The sequence below is a fragment of the Canis lupus genome, chromosome 17 (genome assembly GCF_011100685.1).
Source record: "Canis lupus familiaris isolate Mischka breed German Shepherd chromosome 17, alternate assembly UU_Cfam_GSD_1.0, whole genome shotgun sequence".
Lineage (NCBI taxonomy): Eukaryota > Metazoa > Chordata > Mammalia > Carnivora > Canidae > Canis > Canis lupus.
Window position 1 is genome coordinate 52,127,452 of NC_049238.1, and position 17,566 is coordinate 52,145,017.

At 35.1% G+C, this 17,566-nt stretch overlaps 1 protein-coding gene across 1 annotated transcript in view; it reads right to left on the reverse strand.

The window, feature by feature from the left end:
* RSBN1 (round spermatid basic protein 1) overlaps nucleotides 1-17,566 on the reverse strand; it is a 45,728-nt gene that overhangs the window by 24,620 nt on the left and 3,542 nt on the right. The window contains exon 2 of the mRNA XM_038561809.1: nucleotides 7,749-8,422. Within this exon, the coding sequence (XP_038417737.1) occupies nucleotides 7,749-8,422 (674 nt within the window). The remainder of the gene's footprint in view (nucleotides 1-7,748; nucleotides 8,423-17,566) is intronic.

Consider the following 17,566-nt stretch of genomic DNA (forward strand, 5'->3'; position numbering starts at 1 on the left):
AGTAGAATCAGAAGGCAAAAGGGGAGAGGAGAAGGATTGTGGGATCAAGGGAGAAAATGCCTATAAGAAAATAGTTAGTTCTGCATGCATTTAAAAAAAAATCTTAAATCTATAAAAGTTCAAGCAATTATATTTAAAAATATATATTGCTGTCAATAGGTTATATCCTCCTTTAGATTAGAAACCTAACTTTATGGGGCTCCTAGGTAGCTCAGTCAGTTAAGCATCTAATCTAACTTTTGCTTTCAGCTCAGGGCATGATCTCTGGGTCCTGGCACTGAGCCAGGCAGGGCTCCACACTCACCAGGGAGTCGGCTTGGGATTCTCTCCTCCTCCCACCCCCGTCCCTCCCCCACTCGCATGCATACATCGTCTCTTTCTCTCAAATAAAAAAAAAATCTTTAAAAAAAGAAAAAAAAGAAACTCAACTTCACAGTTATCCTGTATCAATTGCTCAGAGTGAAAGAAGCTCAACTGTGCTCCAAATACATACACTTTTTGCATTTATTTATTTATTTATTTATTTATTTATTTATTTATTTATTTATGATGGGTCACAGAGAGAGAGAGAGAGAGAGAGAGAGAGGCAGAGACACAGGCAGAGGGAGAAGCAGGCTCCATGCACCAGGAGCCCGATGTGGGATTCGATCCCGGGTCTCCAGGATTGTGCCCTGGGCCAAAGGCAGGCGCTAAACCACTGTGCCACCCAGGGATCCCACATACACTTTTTAGTAAGGACAGTCATGAGTCAGTTAAAACTTAGAAGAGACCAATTCTATTCATAACTGCCAAAACTTGGAAGCAACCAAGATGTCCTTCAGTAGGTGAACAAACTGATAAACTGTAGTTTATCCAGACATTATTAAAAAAAAAAACAAACTATCAATCCATGAAAAAGACATGGATGAATCTTAGTGCATATTAAGTGAAAGCAGCCAATCTGAAAAGGCTACATAATATTTGATTCCAATTATATTACATTCTGGAAAAGGCAAAGCTATGAAGAGAGTAAAAAGATCGGTGTTTGCCAAGGGTTGGGAGAGGAAGGAAAAGGATGACGAGGAAGAGCACAGATTTTTAAGATGTGAAAATACTCTGTGTACTTATACATATCATTATGCATTAGTCCAAACCCACAGAAGTACACCACCAAGAGTGAACTATAATGTAAACTACAGATTTTGGGTGATTATAATGAATCAACATAGGTTTATCACTTGTAATAAATGAACCACTGGGGGAGGGGGGATGTTAATAATGGGGGAAGGCTGTGCACAGATGGGGGCAGAGAGTATTCAGGAAATCTTTGTACATTCCCTCCATTTTGCCATGAACCCAAAACTACCTAAAAAAGAAATTCTTAAACACACACATACCCAAAACTAGAAGACCATCAAGCTAGAAATATACTATATGGACATCCTTCCCCCAACTAAGGGCAGGGGTAATTATTTTACAGAACTCATGTTTTAGGAAGACGCCTAATCAATCTGAATGTTTAAAAATCAGAAAGGAAAAAGCTAGCCAGCAATCTTCCTAACCTCGTGATCTGTGAATAGAAAAGCATTCCTACTTTAAAACATATAGTGAAAAAGTAGTGCAAGTCAAAATGAATTTATTATAAGCTGTACTTAGAGAAAAAAGAACCAAACCTACCATCCCTATGCTGGTTTATTTTATAAAGCCAACTACTTAAAATATTTATTTCTCCTTTTATATAACACACTGATTGATGTGTAGTTCGTAAGGAGTTTCTCAGTTATTTAGAAAGTACAAAGCACTCTACTGGTTCAACTCTTAGTACTACCAATTCACCATAAAATGTTAATTATATTGATTAAAGATGAGGAGCACCTAATAAGCCCATTTTAATTTTAGGCCTTGACAGAACACAAAATGAAGAAATAACATTTGCTGATTTTCTCTGGAATAGTAGACATTACCATTTATAGTAATAAAAGTAGTATGTACAAGAACTTCTCCCACCAACCACCTAAATAAAGTTAAAGATCTATGATCCTCAGTAAAAGACTTCAACATTTTCTTTTAAGGAGAATTTTTTTTATAATAAATTTATTTTTTATTGGTGTTCAATTTGCCAACATACAGAATAATACCCAGTGCTCATCCCGTCAAGTGCCCCCCTCAGTGCCCGTCACCCATTCACCCCACCCCCCGCCCTCCTCCCCTTCCACCACCCCTAGGTTCGTTTCCCAGAGTTAGGAGTCTTTATGTTCTGTCAAGGAGAATTTAAAACATGCACATTTGCCAGATAAAGAAAACAAAATCTTACTATCGTAGATAGGCTTTTTTAATCAATTGCCTCTCTTCCCACCACACATATATACATATCCTTCTTCTCCATATATACCCTTCAGTTATCTAGGTGCTCTAAGGTGAAAATAATCTCAGATGGCAATATTTAAAACAACTCTTCATTTAATTTTACTATATTTTTAGTGTTTTAGTGGTTTTTTGTTGTTGCTTTGACTTGCAATTCCTGTACAGAATCTACAGTCTATAGCTTTGTTGGCTCATGACCAGCAGTATCAGCATCATCTGGAAACTCATCAAAAATGCAGCCTATACAGCCCCAACCCAGACATATAAAATAAAAATCTGCATTATATAGACACATTAAAACCTGGTAATCCTCACCTGTAGAATTTAATTCCACCCAGAGAAAGAAGAAAAAATAATTCCTCTTTGAAGATCTGCCACTATTTAACCTTGGGGAAGGTCACAACCAAAGTGTGAGCTTCCTCATCTATAAAATGAAGGCTTGGAAATGGCCCCCACCTGCTCTAAAATCCTGTTAGTCCGTAAGATGACTAGAAAACTATTTTAATTTTCAATCAGTTTATCATCTACAATAGGATTTTTATAAGAAGGGGAGTCAAGGATTATATGCTCATTATAGAACTACCACACTTCAAAGTTTAAAACCATTAAAAAGTTCTTAAAAAGCAAGTAACTACAAGATATAGCACTTAAGTAAAAAAGTCATAAATTATATTTATTCCTAAAACGTGTACATGTCTATTAGGGAGAAATATATTTCAAAGTGGACACTAATATTTCTCCATTAATTAACAAAACATTCCACACTTAAAAGTTTTTGGTCAAAATTGTTATTTCGCCAATGACTATTTAAAACTTAATTCTAAATAAATAAATAAATAAATAAATAAATAAATAAATAAATAAATAAATCTATCTTAATTAGATCTATGGGAATCCTGGGTGGCTCAGCAGTTTAGCACCTGCCTTCAGCCCAGGGTGTGATCCTGGAGACCCGGGATCGAGTCCCATGTCGGGCTCCCTGCAAGGAGCCTGCTTCTCCCTCTGCCTCTGCCTCTCTCTCTCTCTTTGTGTGTGTGTGTCTCTCTCATGAATAAATAAATAAAATCTTAAAAAAAAAAAAATTAGATCTGAAAAGTAATCAAATTTGAGGATTAGATTAGCTTGGTGCTTCAACTGAGATTTATCATAAACTTAAATTTCCTTTGGTATTAAAATATGAGTTTCATATAATATGAAAACAACAACAAAAACAACTTTATGTGGATCTTAGCTTTGCCACTACAATAATTTAAAAATGTAAAAATTATGGAAGCTACAACTATTCTTGCACAAAACAAACCTACATTTTACTTCCTTTGACTAGTGCAGATATGTTCTAAAGTAGTGCTTCCCAAATCTTAATGTGTATATGAATCACCTGCAAATCTTGTTAAAATGTAGATTCTGATTCAGAAGATGTGGGTAAGGGTCTGAATGCCAAGTTTATAAACACAGAGAAGTAGTAAGCTTCTTAAAAAAACAAAAACAAAAACAAAAAAACCATAATTGACAATATTTAGCCATGGTTTGCGAAGCACTGGTCTGGATAACCACTGGTTTCTAAATGAAATTCCTAATCGAGCAACTTAACATTTTCCAATCCTTATCTTACTTGATCTCTCCTATGAATGTGATACTTAACACTCCATCATTCTTAAAACCTAGAAAACTTATATCCTAATCTTCCTTCTACTTCCCTTTCTTTTTGATCTCTTTCCCACGTTCCTCATGCTTACATGTGAGTACATGTCAGGATTCCATTCATTTCTTTTCCCCTCTAATGCTGTGCCTGGATCACCTATATGCTAATAGATCCAACTGCTGCATTTCCAGCCTACAAGTGTCTCCTAGTCTTAGATTCATATATTCAACTACCTAATAGACATTTCTAACCTTTAGTCTTCACAGGTACTTCCAATACAAAGTATCCCAAACTGAGCTCTTCATCAACACCCTTCACCCCTAGAAACCAGCTTTTTCAACCTTGTATAAACTTTATGACCAGAACCACCATCCACCTATTTATCCAAATCCTATTATTTTAAGACTCTATCCTTCTCCTTCACCGATTGCAATTAATCCCATCTTTTAATTATTTCTCTTTCATTCCGTCTTAAGTGTCAATATCAATTTTGACATGGATCATTTCTGATCTAGTAACCACAGTAATCTAACCAGTCTTCTTGCTTCCAATCTCATTTTCCTCCTCTATCCCAAGCTTCAAACTCCTAAGTAATCTTGGCAAACATAACTTGATAGCACTCCCCTAATAAAATTCACCAATGATTTCCCCATTACCTTTAGGAAAAAGTACTAACTTTCTTTTGGCACATCATATAAAAGCTCTTCACAATCTTGATTTTTGTCTCTTGTCTCAACTCCCACAACGCCTCAATAGTTAACATGTACTCTTGCTATGTCAAGCTAGCTGCAGCTCCCTGAAAGCACCACATTCTCTAATGCCTGTGTGTCTGTACAGGCAGTTTTTCTCTTTGCTTAAAATGCCCTTATTAAGCTAAGTACTAATCTTTTAAGACTCTACTTAAGCATCACATGCTTTAAACTGCCTTTTCTAATCACCTCAAGTCTGTTAGGTAACACCACAAACTATGCTCCCTCTAATACAAGGTTTTCCCCTATGCATATTTCTAACACTTAGCAAACTGTATTATAATTGCTGGTTTGTTCATCTCCTCCACCAGACTGAGCTCATCAGTTAGTCCGTTTAAGAACAGAATGTCCAGTACATGGTATGTTCTCCATATATGTTTGCTGAGGGGCACTGGGTGGCACAGTTGCTTATGTGTTGGACTTTGGTTCTCGATCAGGCCCTGCATGGGGCTCCTTAGAGTCTACCTGAGACTCTCTCTCCATCTGCCTCTATCCCTCCTTGCTGCATGCTCTCTCAAATAAATAAAACTTTAAAAAATAACTAAAAAATAAGTGTTTGCTAAATTATCTTAAAATAACCATAAATAATTATTATGACTACATATTTAAACTATAAATAATTTCCAATAACTGTCTAAGGTAACAAGTTTCTTCAGTTTATTTATAGACATTTAAACAGAACTTCAAAAGACTTCATTAGACAAAAAAAGGTATTTGTTAAAAATTAATAGCCTTCTGAATACCGTGTTTAAACAAAGATATTTTAATTTCACTAACGACAGTGTTAGACAAATAAAAGCACTCATCTCTTTTCCAATGGCTGAAGTAAAGAAGTATGGTAAAATGACAGGCATATTGTTCAGGTGGCCTAAGTTAGCACCCTGACTTCCACTTACTAGCTACATGAACTTGGATAATAATGAACATCTCCAGGCTTCGGTTTCTTCAAAGGAAAACAGAGATAAAATTGCTTACCTACACCATAGGTTGTTTCAAATATTGTTAGGAATGTGAAAATATTTCTTAAGCAATGAACTACTAAATCAATGTCAACTATTGTGTTAGCTTCCACACTCACATCCGCCAAGTATTTGACAGGTGCAAATTTAAAGTTTCATGGACCACCTCAACCTCCATACCCACTCCATATTTCTCCTCCAATGACTGAAAATTCATAAATAAAATGAAGTTCCAGGATTACCACAGCACAAGACTTAGTCAGTAGTCCTCAATATTCTTATCTGGTTGAAGTACTTAGTGATATCTAATTTAATAACAATCTGCTATGTTCTTAAGAAGAGGTTATTCTATAAATCTCAAAGTAAATCTCAAGGTAAGTTGTTGGTACAGTCATTTAAATTTCAGCTCCATTTTAAAAAATTGGAGGACAAAAATCAGCAGGGAATATTTAGAAATACTTTCTTTTATTAACTATTTAGATTGGGTACTATTGACAAATAAGCTTGAGCCACTATAGACTAACATGAAAGTTAAAAAGTCACCCCTACAAAACCAAGACTTTTTTTCACCCATTATTTCTGACTTATTTCTCAGATATGCTTGTTGGTCTATAAATCAGAAGAGAAAATTTGCTGCATCTTCTAAATTAAAAAAGTGATGAAGCATGTTAATTCTGCTCTCAGCAATATCTTTCTTTGTTAAATAGGGACTTACAGGGATTATGGCCTATATCAGGAAAACTGTTTTCAGTCCCTTCTCTGCAATATTTATAAAAATAGGATTCTTAACCTTAAAAGGGCAAAACTCCTTTAAAAAAAAAAAAGGTAAAAGAAAAAAGAAAATCTACTACAAAAGTCAGCACTTCGGTACCTGATTGTGGTAACAAGGCCAAAATCCAAGACGAAGCCCTTTATTGCACATCGTGTTCCAACGTCTTGGGCAGCCCCATCTTGCGACCTCTCCAGATTGGCTGCTCCTGCTCTCTCTACTGCAGAGAGAACTTCAATTAGAGAAATTCTGAAGCTTATAAATCTAAACTGGATACTCCCCTCACTGGAGGCAAGGATGGTAAGAATCATTAAAAAGATTCAAGTTAGAGGAGGTTTCAAATAAATCCAAATGGCTTGAAACCACTATAATGCAGGCAGCTGAGAGTCTTATTATGCAACAGGCTCTTAACCTAAAAAAAAAAATCTTAAGGAAAAGAATGGCAGCAAATTATTAAATAACCTGAAAAAACAGGTTATATAATCATAAATCTCTAAAAAGTAAAATATTCTCCACTAAACCTGTGTTGAATTTATATCGAGGATAGCAACTTATAGCTGACCATTCATGTTTATAATCCTTATGAGAAAAGAAGTAAGAAAGTAACTAGGCCATGATATTAACTTCTTTCTATGCCTTAAAATAACTCATTGAAAAAAACATCTGGTTAAAAACCACTGGTGAGGAAGGAGAGATTTCCCTGCTGACTTAAGCCTAGCTGCCTAAGCAAGGCTTTAGAAAATGTCTTCACCTACAACAGTGCATAGGCAGAAGGAGCAGACACTATGGCGGTCTTCCTAGTGACACTTCCAAGTCACAAAATGGGGTATGTTTCTGGGATAGACTGCCAACAAGTTACTGAAAGGAGAGAAACAAAAATAGCAAAAACCTGGCAAATAAACAGGCCAATGCCCTCGTGTGTTTATTGTAAGTAAGTCTTAACTAAAGTTACTTTGGCGCTACCAGATCTGAATCACATCCTCTATACTAATGCTACCTGATTTCTCAAAGACTGGATTAGTTTTCAAGCTGGTTTTCCATAAAAACTTGTAATGCTGTATAACATGTATAAAACACTTCCTAAACCAAGCAAGTAACAAGCTACATTTCAAAGAACTTCAGCAATTAAGATTTTTCAATTAGAGCAATAAGCTAATGATTTTAATCACCTTTACCACCATGAATTTTTATCAAAAGTGTGTTGGTATGTGCAAATGAAACAGAATGACATTAATACTGTCAAGAAGCTATATTTACTAAACAATTTAACAATGATTTTATCTTACCTGAGTGTGAAAATTTGAAATGGTGGTTGTTTCGATATCTTTCTTGCCCAGAATCTCCATTTTCACAGGAGTGTTGGGGAAATTAAAAGCAAAGTAGTCCAAGAAGTCTGGGAGATAAGCAGCCGCTCCATGCACTATTGCTAAAGCATAGTAAGCAGCATTTTTCTCATTTTCACTGAATGTCAAAGCAAGAAACTCCTCAGAAAATCTCTCCATCTCCATTGGAGACAAAAATGAGAGTTCATCCATGTAAGCATGAAGGACAAGTGCACCACCATTGGACTGGTGTTCCTCATGAATAAAGTTGCTAAATTTAGTACCTGTTTTTAAGAAATTTCTACGAATAGAATGTTCCTGGTGAGTCATAAAAGGTGTTTGTACTCCCTGGGGTACCCGATATTCTTGCATGCCCAAATTTAATCGGCACAGCTGTTCATCTTTCAGATACCTGAAGGACTCTTTATTAACTCCTGAAGTGCTATTTATTTGTCCTTGGGTGAGGATTTCCTTACTGATGCGGGTCAGGCCAGCACAGACGGTTTGTACTTCCTTATTGTACATTTTAAGGCGTCTTCCTCGCATATCTTCTCGGTGTTTCTTTTTCTTTTTCTTCTTTATTTTCTTCAAGACAAAATCATCAGCTCTCTGGGTTTTACCATTTTCATCTGGTGTTTCTGGCCACAATAATTAAAAAGAAGTTAGTTGCTGGGCCTAGGGTCAACATATAAATTTCTTACGGTACTTGATCTCAAATTAACTGGCTTATTCTCAGTTTCTCTGAATTTGCCATGACCACTTACATGTTTATAAAATGAATAAATAAGACAAAGATCTTAAAATACAATAATATTCTGGGTTGAAAACTATGCTAAACAGTAGATAATGGAAATGCAAGCATATAATTTAATACAACTTATAATCAAAAGTAAAGAAAATATCCAAGTAATTTCACATCTGCCATACTGTACGGAGTATCTGTTCAGTAACCACTGTAAAATCTAAAGTGAAGCTTGTCATATTTTGCTATGATACATACAGGTAAATCAAACAAAAGCAAATTAAGCTGTAAGACACCATTTTGCCTATCAAATTGGCATGACTTTTCTTTTTTTGGCATTCTCATATAGTGTTGCTGAAAGTATAAACCGGTACAAATTTCATAGAGAGCAATCTGGCACCCACCAAATTGGATATGTACACCAAAAGCCTTGAAAATCTTAATAATCACCAGACCCAGAAGTTCCACTGCCAAGTAAATATTACCTAAAAAATAACTGAAGATACACATAAATATCCATGATAGTTATTTAGGGACTCCCTTAAATGTCTATCCTAAGTAATAGGATGTTGATTAAATTCTGGCACTGATATACTGACAAAATACTACTCAGTCATTACAAGTTATATTATAAATGAAAAGAACTGATGAATTAAAAGGTTATAAAATGCTTACATTGCCAATCATTCAGAAAGCATTCTCTAACAATTGATCCCTACCCAATTTGGGTAGCTGCTCCTACCCTGTGCACTTAGCACTGTACTTCCCACAGAACTTAACCACATGCTGTATTATCACAGATCTAATTTTCTACCTTTCCTCTAGACTGTAAGCAATCTAAGGTCAGAAATAAATATATTACCTTTCTTTCCAGGGCATCTAATGTGTGTATAAACTGATCCCAAGTTTATAATATTAAACATACAAACATTTATTAAGTACCCACTAGGTGCACCAGGGACATTTCTGGGCACTAGGGATATGGTGCTAAGGCAGACACAATCTGGACTTTACAATCTAGTTTGGCAAAAAAAAAAAAAAAAAAAAAAAAAAAAAAAGGTTTCAGTAAACTACTCTAGATTCTGAGGAAACTTCTCTTTGGGAGGTAACATTTAGGTTGAGTCCTAAATGAGACAAGCCAGGCATGTTTTCTAGGGAAAAATATTCCAGGGAGAAAAGCAAAGGACCAAAAGAGAGGAAAAAATCTTAATGGTCTACAAATATTTTGTACATACACTAGAAAAAAAAGGTACCTGAAGGAATACATACCAAAGTGTTAATAATGGTAGTTATGTAGGATGGTAGAATTATGAAGATCTAGATGTTTTCTTTTTTGCTTATTGTATTTTCTAATGTTTTACAATAAACACATACTATTTTTATAATTAAAAATTTACTTTTAATTTTTAAGGGATTATTATGGGTTGACAAACCCAAAATAGAATAGTATCTTTCATTTACTAGTGTGAAAATGTATCTAGCAGGAAATCTTTAGGATTAAATATCAGGTATAGTCCTGACGAATCTTTCAAGTTTGCTCTGGTATTTACTGTATAGTATTTGTCTACCCAACAATAGTATTTCTGACATGATTCAAGCAATTCGGTGTTAAGACAAATACTCCAACTGATCCTATGACTACACCTAAGAACAAATTCAATAAAATTGACAGTAAATAATTTACTTGGTATAAAATGCAAACATGACAGTTGCTGTGCTTTATACAGTCATTCCAAATCACCAAATATTGCCCAGTTATGAAAAACTTCTAAAGAAAATATTCAGAAGTACAAGTCAGACTTTAAAGTGTACAGATACCAAATTACTTTCATTCTGTTTAATATGTTTTTAAACAACAAAAAGAAAACCCTTCATTTGCAAACATCACTTGTAATTAAACTGAGATCATATAGCAAAATATACATGTAATCAGATTGCTTAAATTGGCAAGAGAAAAAGCAATCCATCTTTTATTCTACATACAAGTAAATCTTTGAGAATTTGTTAAAACACTTGGTAACAGTAGTTTATATTTCTTACCAAATAAAATTAATCTAAATACATTTTCCACATTAAAAATTCAGTAATTTAGGCAATTCTCCCAAGCAACTAAATGTTAATGCCATTAAATACAAAGGTTAGACCAATTTTAAAAGTCATCTAATTACACTCTGCTAAACGTTTTAGCAATTTCACCGGAAAAAAAAAAAAAAAAAGAAAAAAAGAAACTATCTCTGAATAGATCTGTTATTTTAAGCTTCAGAGGAGGTATTTGGTATGCAGAAGATGAATTGTGACCTAGATCTGCCACTGAAATTAACACCAAGAAGGAGCTGCCTTGATTGTAACACATTTTCTATATTACTATCAACTTACCAATGGTATTTCTAACACGGCCAAGTCTCTGTGGGTTTTATTCCAAACTCATTTATATGAGAACCACTTAAATCATCCAACACAAGCCCATCAAAAAACCACGGTACAAAGAAATGAAAAGGGCCTTAAATTGATTGTAATCTCATATTTCACCATGATAAAAGTTTAAAATATGAAATAAATGTCAATCTATCTCACTAATCCTGTTTTTCAAATTTTGATTCTTATCTAAGGTTGAATATAGAGAGCTCACCTGTGTTTACTGAGAAATTTGAGACTATTTGTGTCATACTAGCTAAATGAATTTCAATGAATAAACAAAATTTACTTTTGAATTATTGTGATGACAACCAACTGAATATGGCATTCATATACAAAGTTGTTAAGAGGTTATTACAGTAAGTTAGCCCTTGTTGCCCTATGAGATTATCAAGGTTGCCTTGCCTTGAATTAAAAACATTAATTAAAAATCAATGTCTTGGGACGCCTGGGTGGCTCAGCGGTTGAGCCTCTGCCTTGGGCTCAGGGCGTGATCCCGGGGTCCTGGGATCGAGGCCCACAACAGGATCCCCGCAGGGGGCCTACTTCTCCCTCTGCCTGTGTCTCTGCCTCTCTGTGTTTCTCATGAATAATAAAATCTTAAAAAAAAAAAATCAATGTCTTTGCAGTATAAATGTATCAAATCAGTATGTTGTACACTTTACACAATGTTGTATGTCAATTATATCTCAGTTAAAAACAAACAAACAAACAAAGCCTAAAGTTTTCACAGCCTTTCCATTCCTGGTTGATTGTTCTAGCTTTCCAACAGAGAACATATTCAGGAAGTAACATTTTGAGTATTTCCCTATAGTGCAAAAGCTAATATTTACTGATATCAGTTTTTTACAGAAAAAAAAGCCAAGCTACTCTATTATCTGTGATTAAGGAAAGCTTTCACATATCAAACTGTGAGAGCAAATATAAAGAGAAGTAAGTCTACAGAAGAAGATACACTTATCTGAAAGACAAATTGCTGTCTTAAAACAAAGGTCATTATAACACTATCAATGTGTTAAATGCACAACACTATCAATAAAATCCTCATAAGACTGGGCAGCTGGGTGGCCACTGGTTGAGCATCTGCCTTTGGCTCAGGTCATGATCCCAGGGTCCTGGGACTGAGTTCCGCACTGGGCTCCCTGTGGGGAGTCTGCTTTGCCTATGTCTCTGCTTTTCACTGTGTCTCTCATGAATAAATAAAATCTTTTTTTTTTTTTTTTTTTTTAATTTATGATAGTCACACAGAGAGAGAGAGAGAGAGGCAGAGACACAGGCAGAGGGAGAAGCAGGCTCCATGCACCAGGAGCCTGATGTGGGATTTGATCCCGGGTCTCCAGGATCGCGCCCTGGGCCAAAGGCAGGCGCCAAACCGCTACGCCACCCAGGGATCCCAATAAATAAAATCTTTAAAAAAAAAAAATCCTCATAAGAGACCAAGTGTCTTAAAAAAAAAAAAAAAGACCAAGTGTCCAATGCATAAAGAATATATAATATATAAAATACACACACACACACAGAGAAACAATGAAATATTACTCGGTCATCAAAAAGAATGAAATCTTGCCATTTACAATTATGTGGATGGAGCTACAGTGTATTATGCTAAATGAAGTAAATCAATCAAGGAAAGACAAATACCATATGATCTCACTCATGTGTGGAATTTAGGAAACAAATCAGATGAACATATGATATGTGAAGGGAAAAAAAGGAGAGGGAAGCAAACCATAAGACAATGATAGAGAACAAACTGAGGGTTGACAGAGGAAGTGGGTGGGTGATGGGCTAGATGAGTGATGGGTATTGAGGAGGGCACTTGTTATGATGAGCACCAGGTGTTCTATTTAAGCGATGAATCACTAAATTCTACACCTGAAACCAAAATAAAAATAAAAATAAAATCCTCAAATATGCCAATATTACCAACTATCTGATAGCATCATTTATTCAACATCACTATTGAAAGTTTTTATTAATGCAAAAAAATTACTTTTCCTATTATAAAACTTAAATTTATATCACCATTCTTACACTTGAATTGTAACTTAGAACTGAAAAAAATGTATTATCTTCAATTCTAAAAATCATGGTGGATAAACATTTTCAAAGCAAGTGCATTTTTTATATTTTACTAATCATAATAAAGAAAAAAGCTAAAGTTGTTTTCTGAAAATAAATTTTTTAGTCTTATTAGGTGTCCTTGCCATCCCATATAAGAACCTGACTAAAAAAAAGGTCACCATATGTTTATAAAACTGCCTTACTTTACCCCCATCCCTCTATATCATAATGTTTAAGAGTGGCTAGCGGAATTTGAATCCCTATCCTAGTACTTCCTCGCAGAGTATTACCTTTTGCAACTTCTTTGTACCTTGTTCCTTTTGGTAAAATGAGGGAAAGTAACAGTATCTCATAAAATGAGTGAGCAGAGTAAATGAAACAAAGCACATAAAGTACTTAAAATAGTCCTAGACCATAACAGATACTCAATACATGCTAACTACTGTTACCTCAAAATAGTTGGATTGTAGAGTCAGTAAAGAGTGCCATATAGCACAGGTACTTTACAGTTAGACCTAGCGTATTGTCCCAGCCCAACTACTTACTGCTTTAAATTAATGAGCAGTTAATTTCCCAGAGGAAAGCTCATTAATCTCTTTAAACTTCTATTTTCTCATCTTAAGATGTTAATTCTAGTACCTACCTCACAGAACTATTGTAAGGATTAAATAAAACAATAAATATAAGGGCCTCATCACAGTACCAAACACACAGTAAGTGCTCACCATTGTATCATTTTTTTTCTTTTTTTTTCCATCGTATCATTTTCACAATAATATTTGATACATTCCTTGAAATTATTGGCAATAACTCTGGGATATCAAAACAAAAGATAGAAATTATTGACCTAGAATACAATGTAGTATATTACAAGATAATCCCATAAAAAGGACAAAAATCTCTGAAAGAGGGAAGAAAATTATTATTCACCAAGGGTCTACTAGATATGATACAATGTCATTTTAATCCTCAAACCAGTGAGGTAGATTTGCAAGTCCATTTTATAGAGAAGAAAACAGCTTGAAATAAGATATGCTACTTACCATAGGTCACAATACTAGTAGATGACAACCAATATTCACTCATCTTGTCTGATTCCAAAACTCAAATTCTTCCCATGCATTATTACACTACACTCTTGAGATGATAAACTAAAATTATCTGGTTACAATTAAGGGACTTGAGAAGGAGGAGGACGACCTAGAAGAATCTCCATTAAGGGGAGCATTACTTCATTCAACAAATATTTTACTGAGTGCCCATTACATGACCACAAATTTGGCATTATTTAGGTTATGCAAAAATTTCATGCCCTAAAGCCCCCCCACCCCCTCTGGGTAGGTAAGGAAAGTATCATTCCCCTAAGTTTTTACTCCGATAAATGAGATGATCTGTTTATTTCAGTCTCTGTATAATCCCCAAATAATTCCTTACTCCTATCACCAAATAGAATTTGGATTTTAAGTTCCTGCCAATAGCTTTCTGACATCACAAAAAATTTCAATTAGTTGTCTAAGGGACACTCCCTGTGATAGAAATTGGGCAGTTGGTCAATGATAAAAAATGTGAGAAAGGAAGGCTGATTCACAAGTAAATATAAAAGAACAATCCTGTCATGTAATGATACTACAGAAAAGAGCTAGGGAAATGGACTTACCCCTTTCCTTTTTTCTATAAAATATTAAAATATTACTAAAATTACAAATTTTCTAAGCAAGAATAATTTAAAAATAATTTTGAAGCAAATATGTCCTATGCTTTTAATAAGCAATAAAGGGAGAGAAAAAATTAAGATTTCAAAATATACAGGTAATACATTATCAGTTTGAGACTCAAGCTTGTTACTTATAAGAAGTAAAAAAAATTTAAATATCTCTTTACTAAGTTAACAATCAAATGTACTTAGAGAGGGATCCCTGGGTGGCGCAGCGGTTTGGCGCCTGCCTTTGGCCCAGGGCGTGATCCTGGAGACCCAGGATCGAATCCCACGTCAGGCTTCCGGTGCATGGAGCCTGCTTCTCCCTCTGCCTGTGTCTCTGCCTCTCTCTCTCTCTCTGTTACTATCATAAAAAAAAAAAAAAAAATGTACTTAGAGAAAAATGAAAAGCAAAGTGGACCACAAGTCAAAAAAACTGGGTCCTAGATTCAGTTCTATCACTTACTAGAAGATCTTAAGCATGTCACTTTATCTCTTCAAAACTCATTTTAGTTCCCAATTTAGAGATGAGAAATTTTTGTTTCAACTATTTATGAGCAACTCCAAACATCTAGAATCTGAAATTTATGATTAACTTATACCTGAAGCTGGATTTGGTACCATTAGGCTGGTGTGAAGGAACATGTCTTTCAGCTGAATGACCTCAGAAATTGGCAAACTTTTTCTATAAAGATCTAGATAGTAGTAAACTTAGCAGTCCACATGATGCTATCTCAACTACTCTACTGTTGTAGCATGAAAACTACCATAGACAATACATTTAAAGGAGTGATGTTCCAATTAAACGTTATTTCTGGACACCAAATTTAAATTTCTTACAAATTTCACATGTCATGAGGTTTTCTTCAACCACTTAAAATGTAAAGACCACCTTATTTAACAAGTCATACAAAAACAGGCAGTGGAACTGATTTTTTACATGTGTAGGAGTAATCCAATGGAGAAAGAAAAGTCTTCAACAAAGATGCTGGAACAAGTGGATATCCACAGGCAAAAAAACATGAACCTTGACCTAAAACACCTCACACCTCACACAAAATTAACTCAAATGAATCAGCGTTTAAATGTAAAAGGTAAAATTGTAAAACTTTTAGGGAAAAAAAAAAAGAGAGAGAGAGAGAGAAAACCTTTGGGACCTAAGCTCTGAGACCTTAGCTATGACACCAAAAGCACAATCCATAAAAGAATAAAGAAAAAAAAATTAAATATTAGACCTCAACAAAATTTGTAACTTTTGCTCTGTGAAAGACCCTGTTAAAAGGAAGGAAACACAAATAACAAAAGTGGGAGGAAATATTTACACAGCAAATATCTGACAAAGGACCCACACCTGTAATATACAAACATTTGTCAAAACAGGATAGTAGGGATCCCTAGGTGGCCCACACATACCTGAATATGAACGTTCATAGAAACTTTATTCAAACTGGAAAACAGTCAAAATGTTCTTCTGTAGGTGAATGGTTAAACTGTGGTGTATGCATACCATAGAATACTACTCAGCAATGAAAAGGCATGAGCTATTGATACATACAACTTGAATGGATCTCAAGGACATCAGGATAAGCGATAAGCCTTGAAAGATCACATACTATATTATTCCATTTATAACATTCTCAAAATGATGAAATTACAGAGTTAGGGAACAGATTGGTGGTTGTTAGAGGTTAGTAAAGGTGGGGAGATACAGGAGGTATTTAAGACTTTCAAGGGATTAGCACAAGGGGGATCTTTGTGGTAATGGAATGGATGTGGATTTTGATTGCAATGGTGGTTAAACAGGAGATAAAATGGCACAGAATTACACCCATACATTGCACCAATGTCAATTTCCTGGTGTAGATATTATACAATAGTTATGTAAGATCTAACCATTGGGAAAAACTAATGAAAGGTAAAAACTTCTCTGCACTATTTTTGCAATTTTCTGTGAATATATAATTATCTCAAAATAAAAAGTTAAAATAGTTTCTGAAAATCTGAGAATAAGGGAGGGAAGACATAACTCTGTACATAACAAGGGTCTAGCAACTCTCCTTATTAATTTAGAGTTGTTTCAAGGACAAAGCATGATAAAAATAACAAAAGGCAGTTTTTAAAGTGCCTAGTATCAGCCAGACACTCTTCTAATACTTTCCACATATTGCCACATTTAATCCACATAATAACCTTGTAAAACAAATACTACAACTTCATTGTAAAGACAGGAAAACTGAAGCTGAAAAAGGTTAAAGTAATTTGCCCATGATCAAAGAATAAGTAGTAGAGCCACAGGTTAAACTTAAGCTTGATTCCAAAGGCATGCCTCCTGCACACGACTGTAACAAGTATAAAGATGTTCAGTGAAAAAAGTAAAGATATCCATCAAAATGAGTGCAAAAGCCTGGATGAAACAAGGTTAAGCCAGTTTTTTTCCAGTAGGGTTCTGAGAACTTTTAAAATGTCATTATCTGTTATGTATCTAGAAGGCTACAGTATACAGTTTTCCCCCAGTATATACCACCAGGGAGTCCTTTCCCTGCAGAATACAGCATCCAACAGTCCCTCACTCAAATGTTAAAATGTTTAAATTAGACTTATGATGATCCTTCTGCAGCCCGGGTGGCTCAGCGGTTTAGCGCCCCCTTCAGTCCAGGGCGTGGTCCTGGAGACCCGGGGTCGAGTCGCGATCAAGTCCCACGATCAAGTCCCACGTCAGGCTCCTTGCATGGAGCCTGCTTCTCCCTCTGCCTGTGTCTCTGCCTCTGTGTGTGTGTGTGTGTGTGTGCGTGCGTGTGTCTATGAATAAATAAATAAAATCTTTTTAAAAATCCATATAAATATTGAATCACTATGTTGTATAAC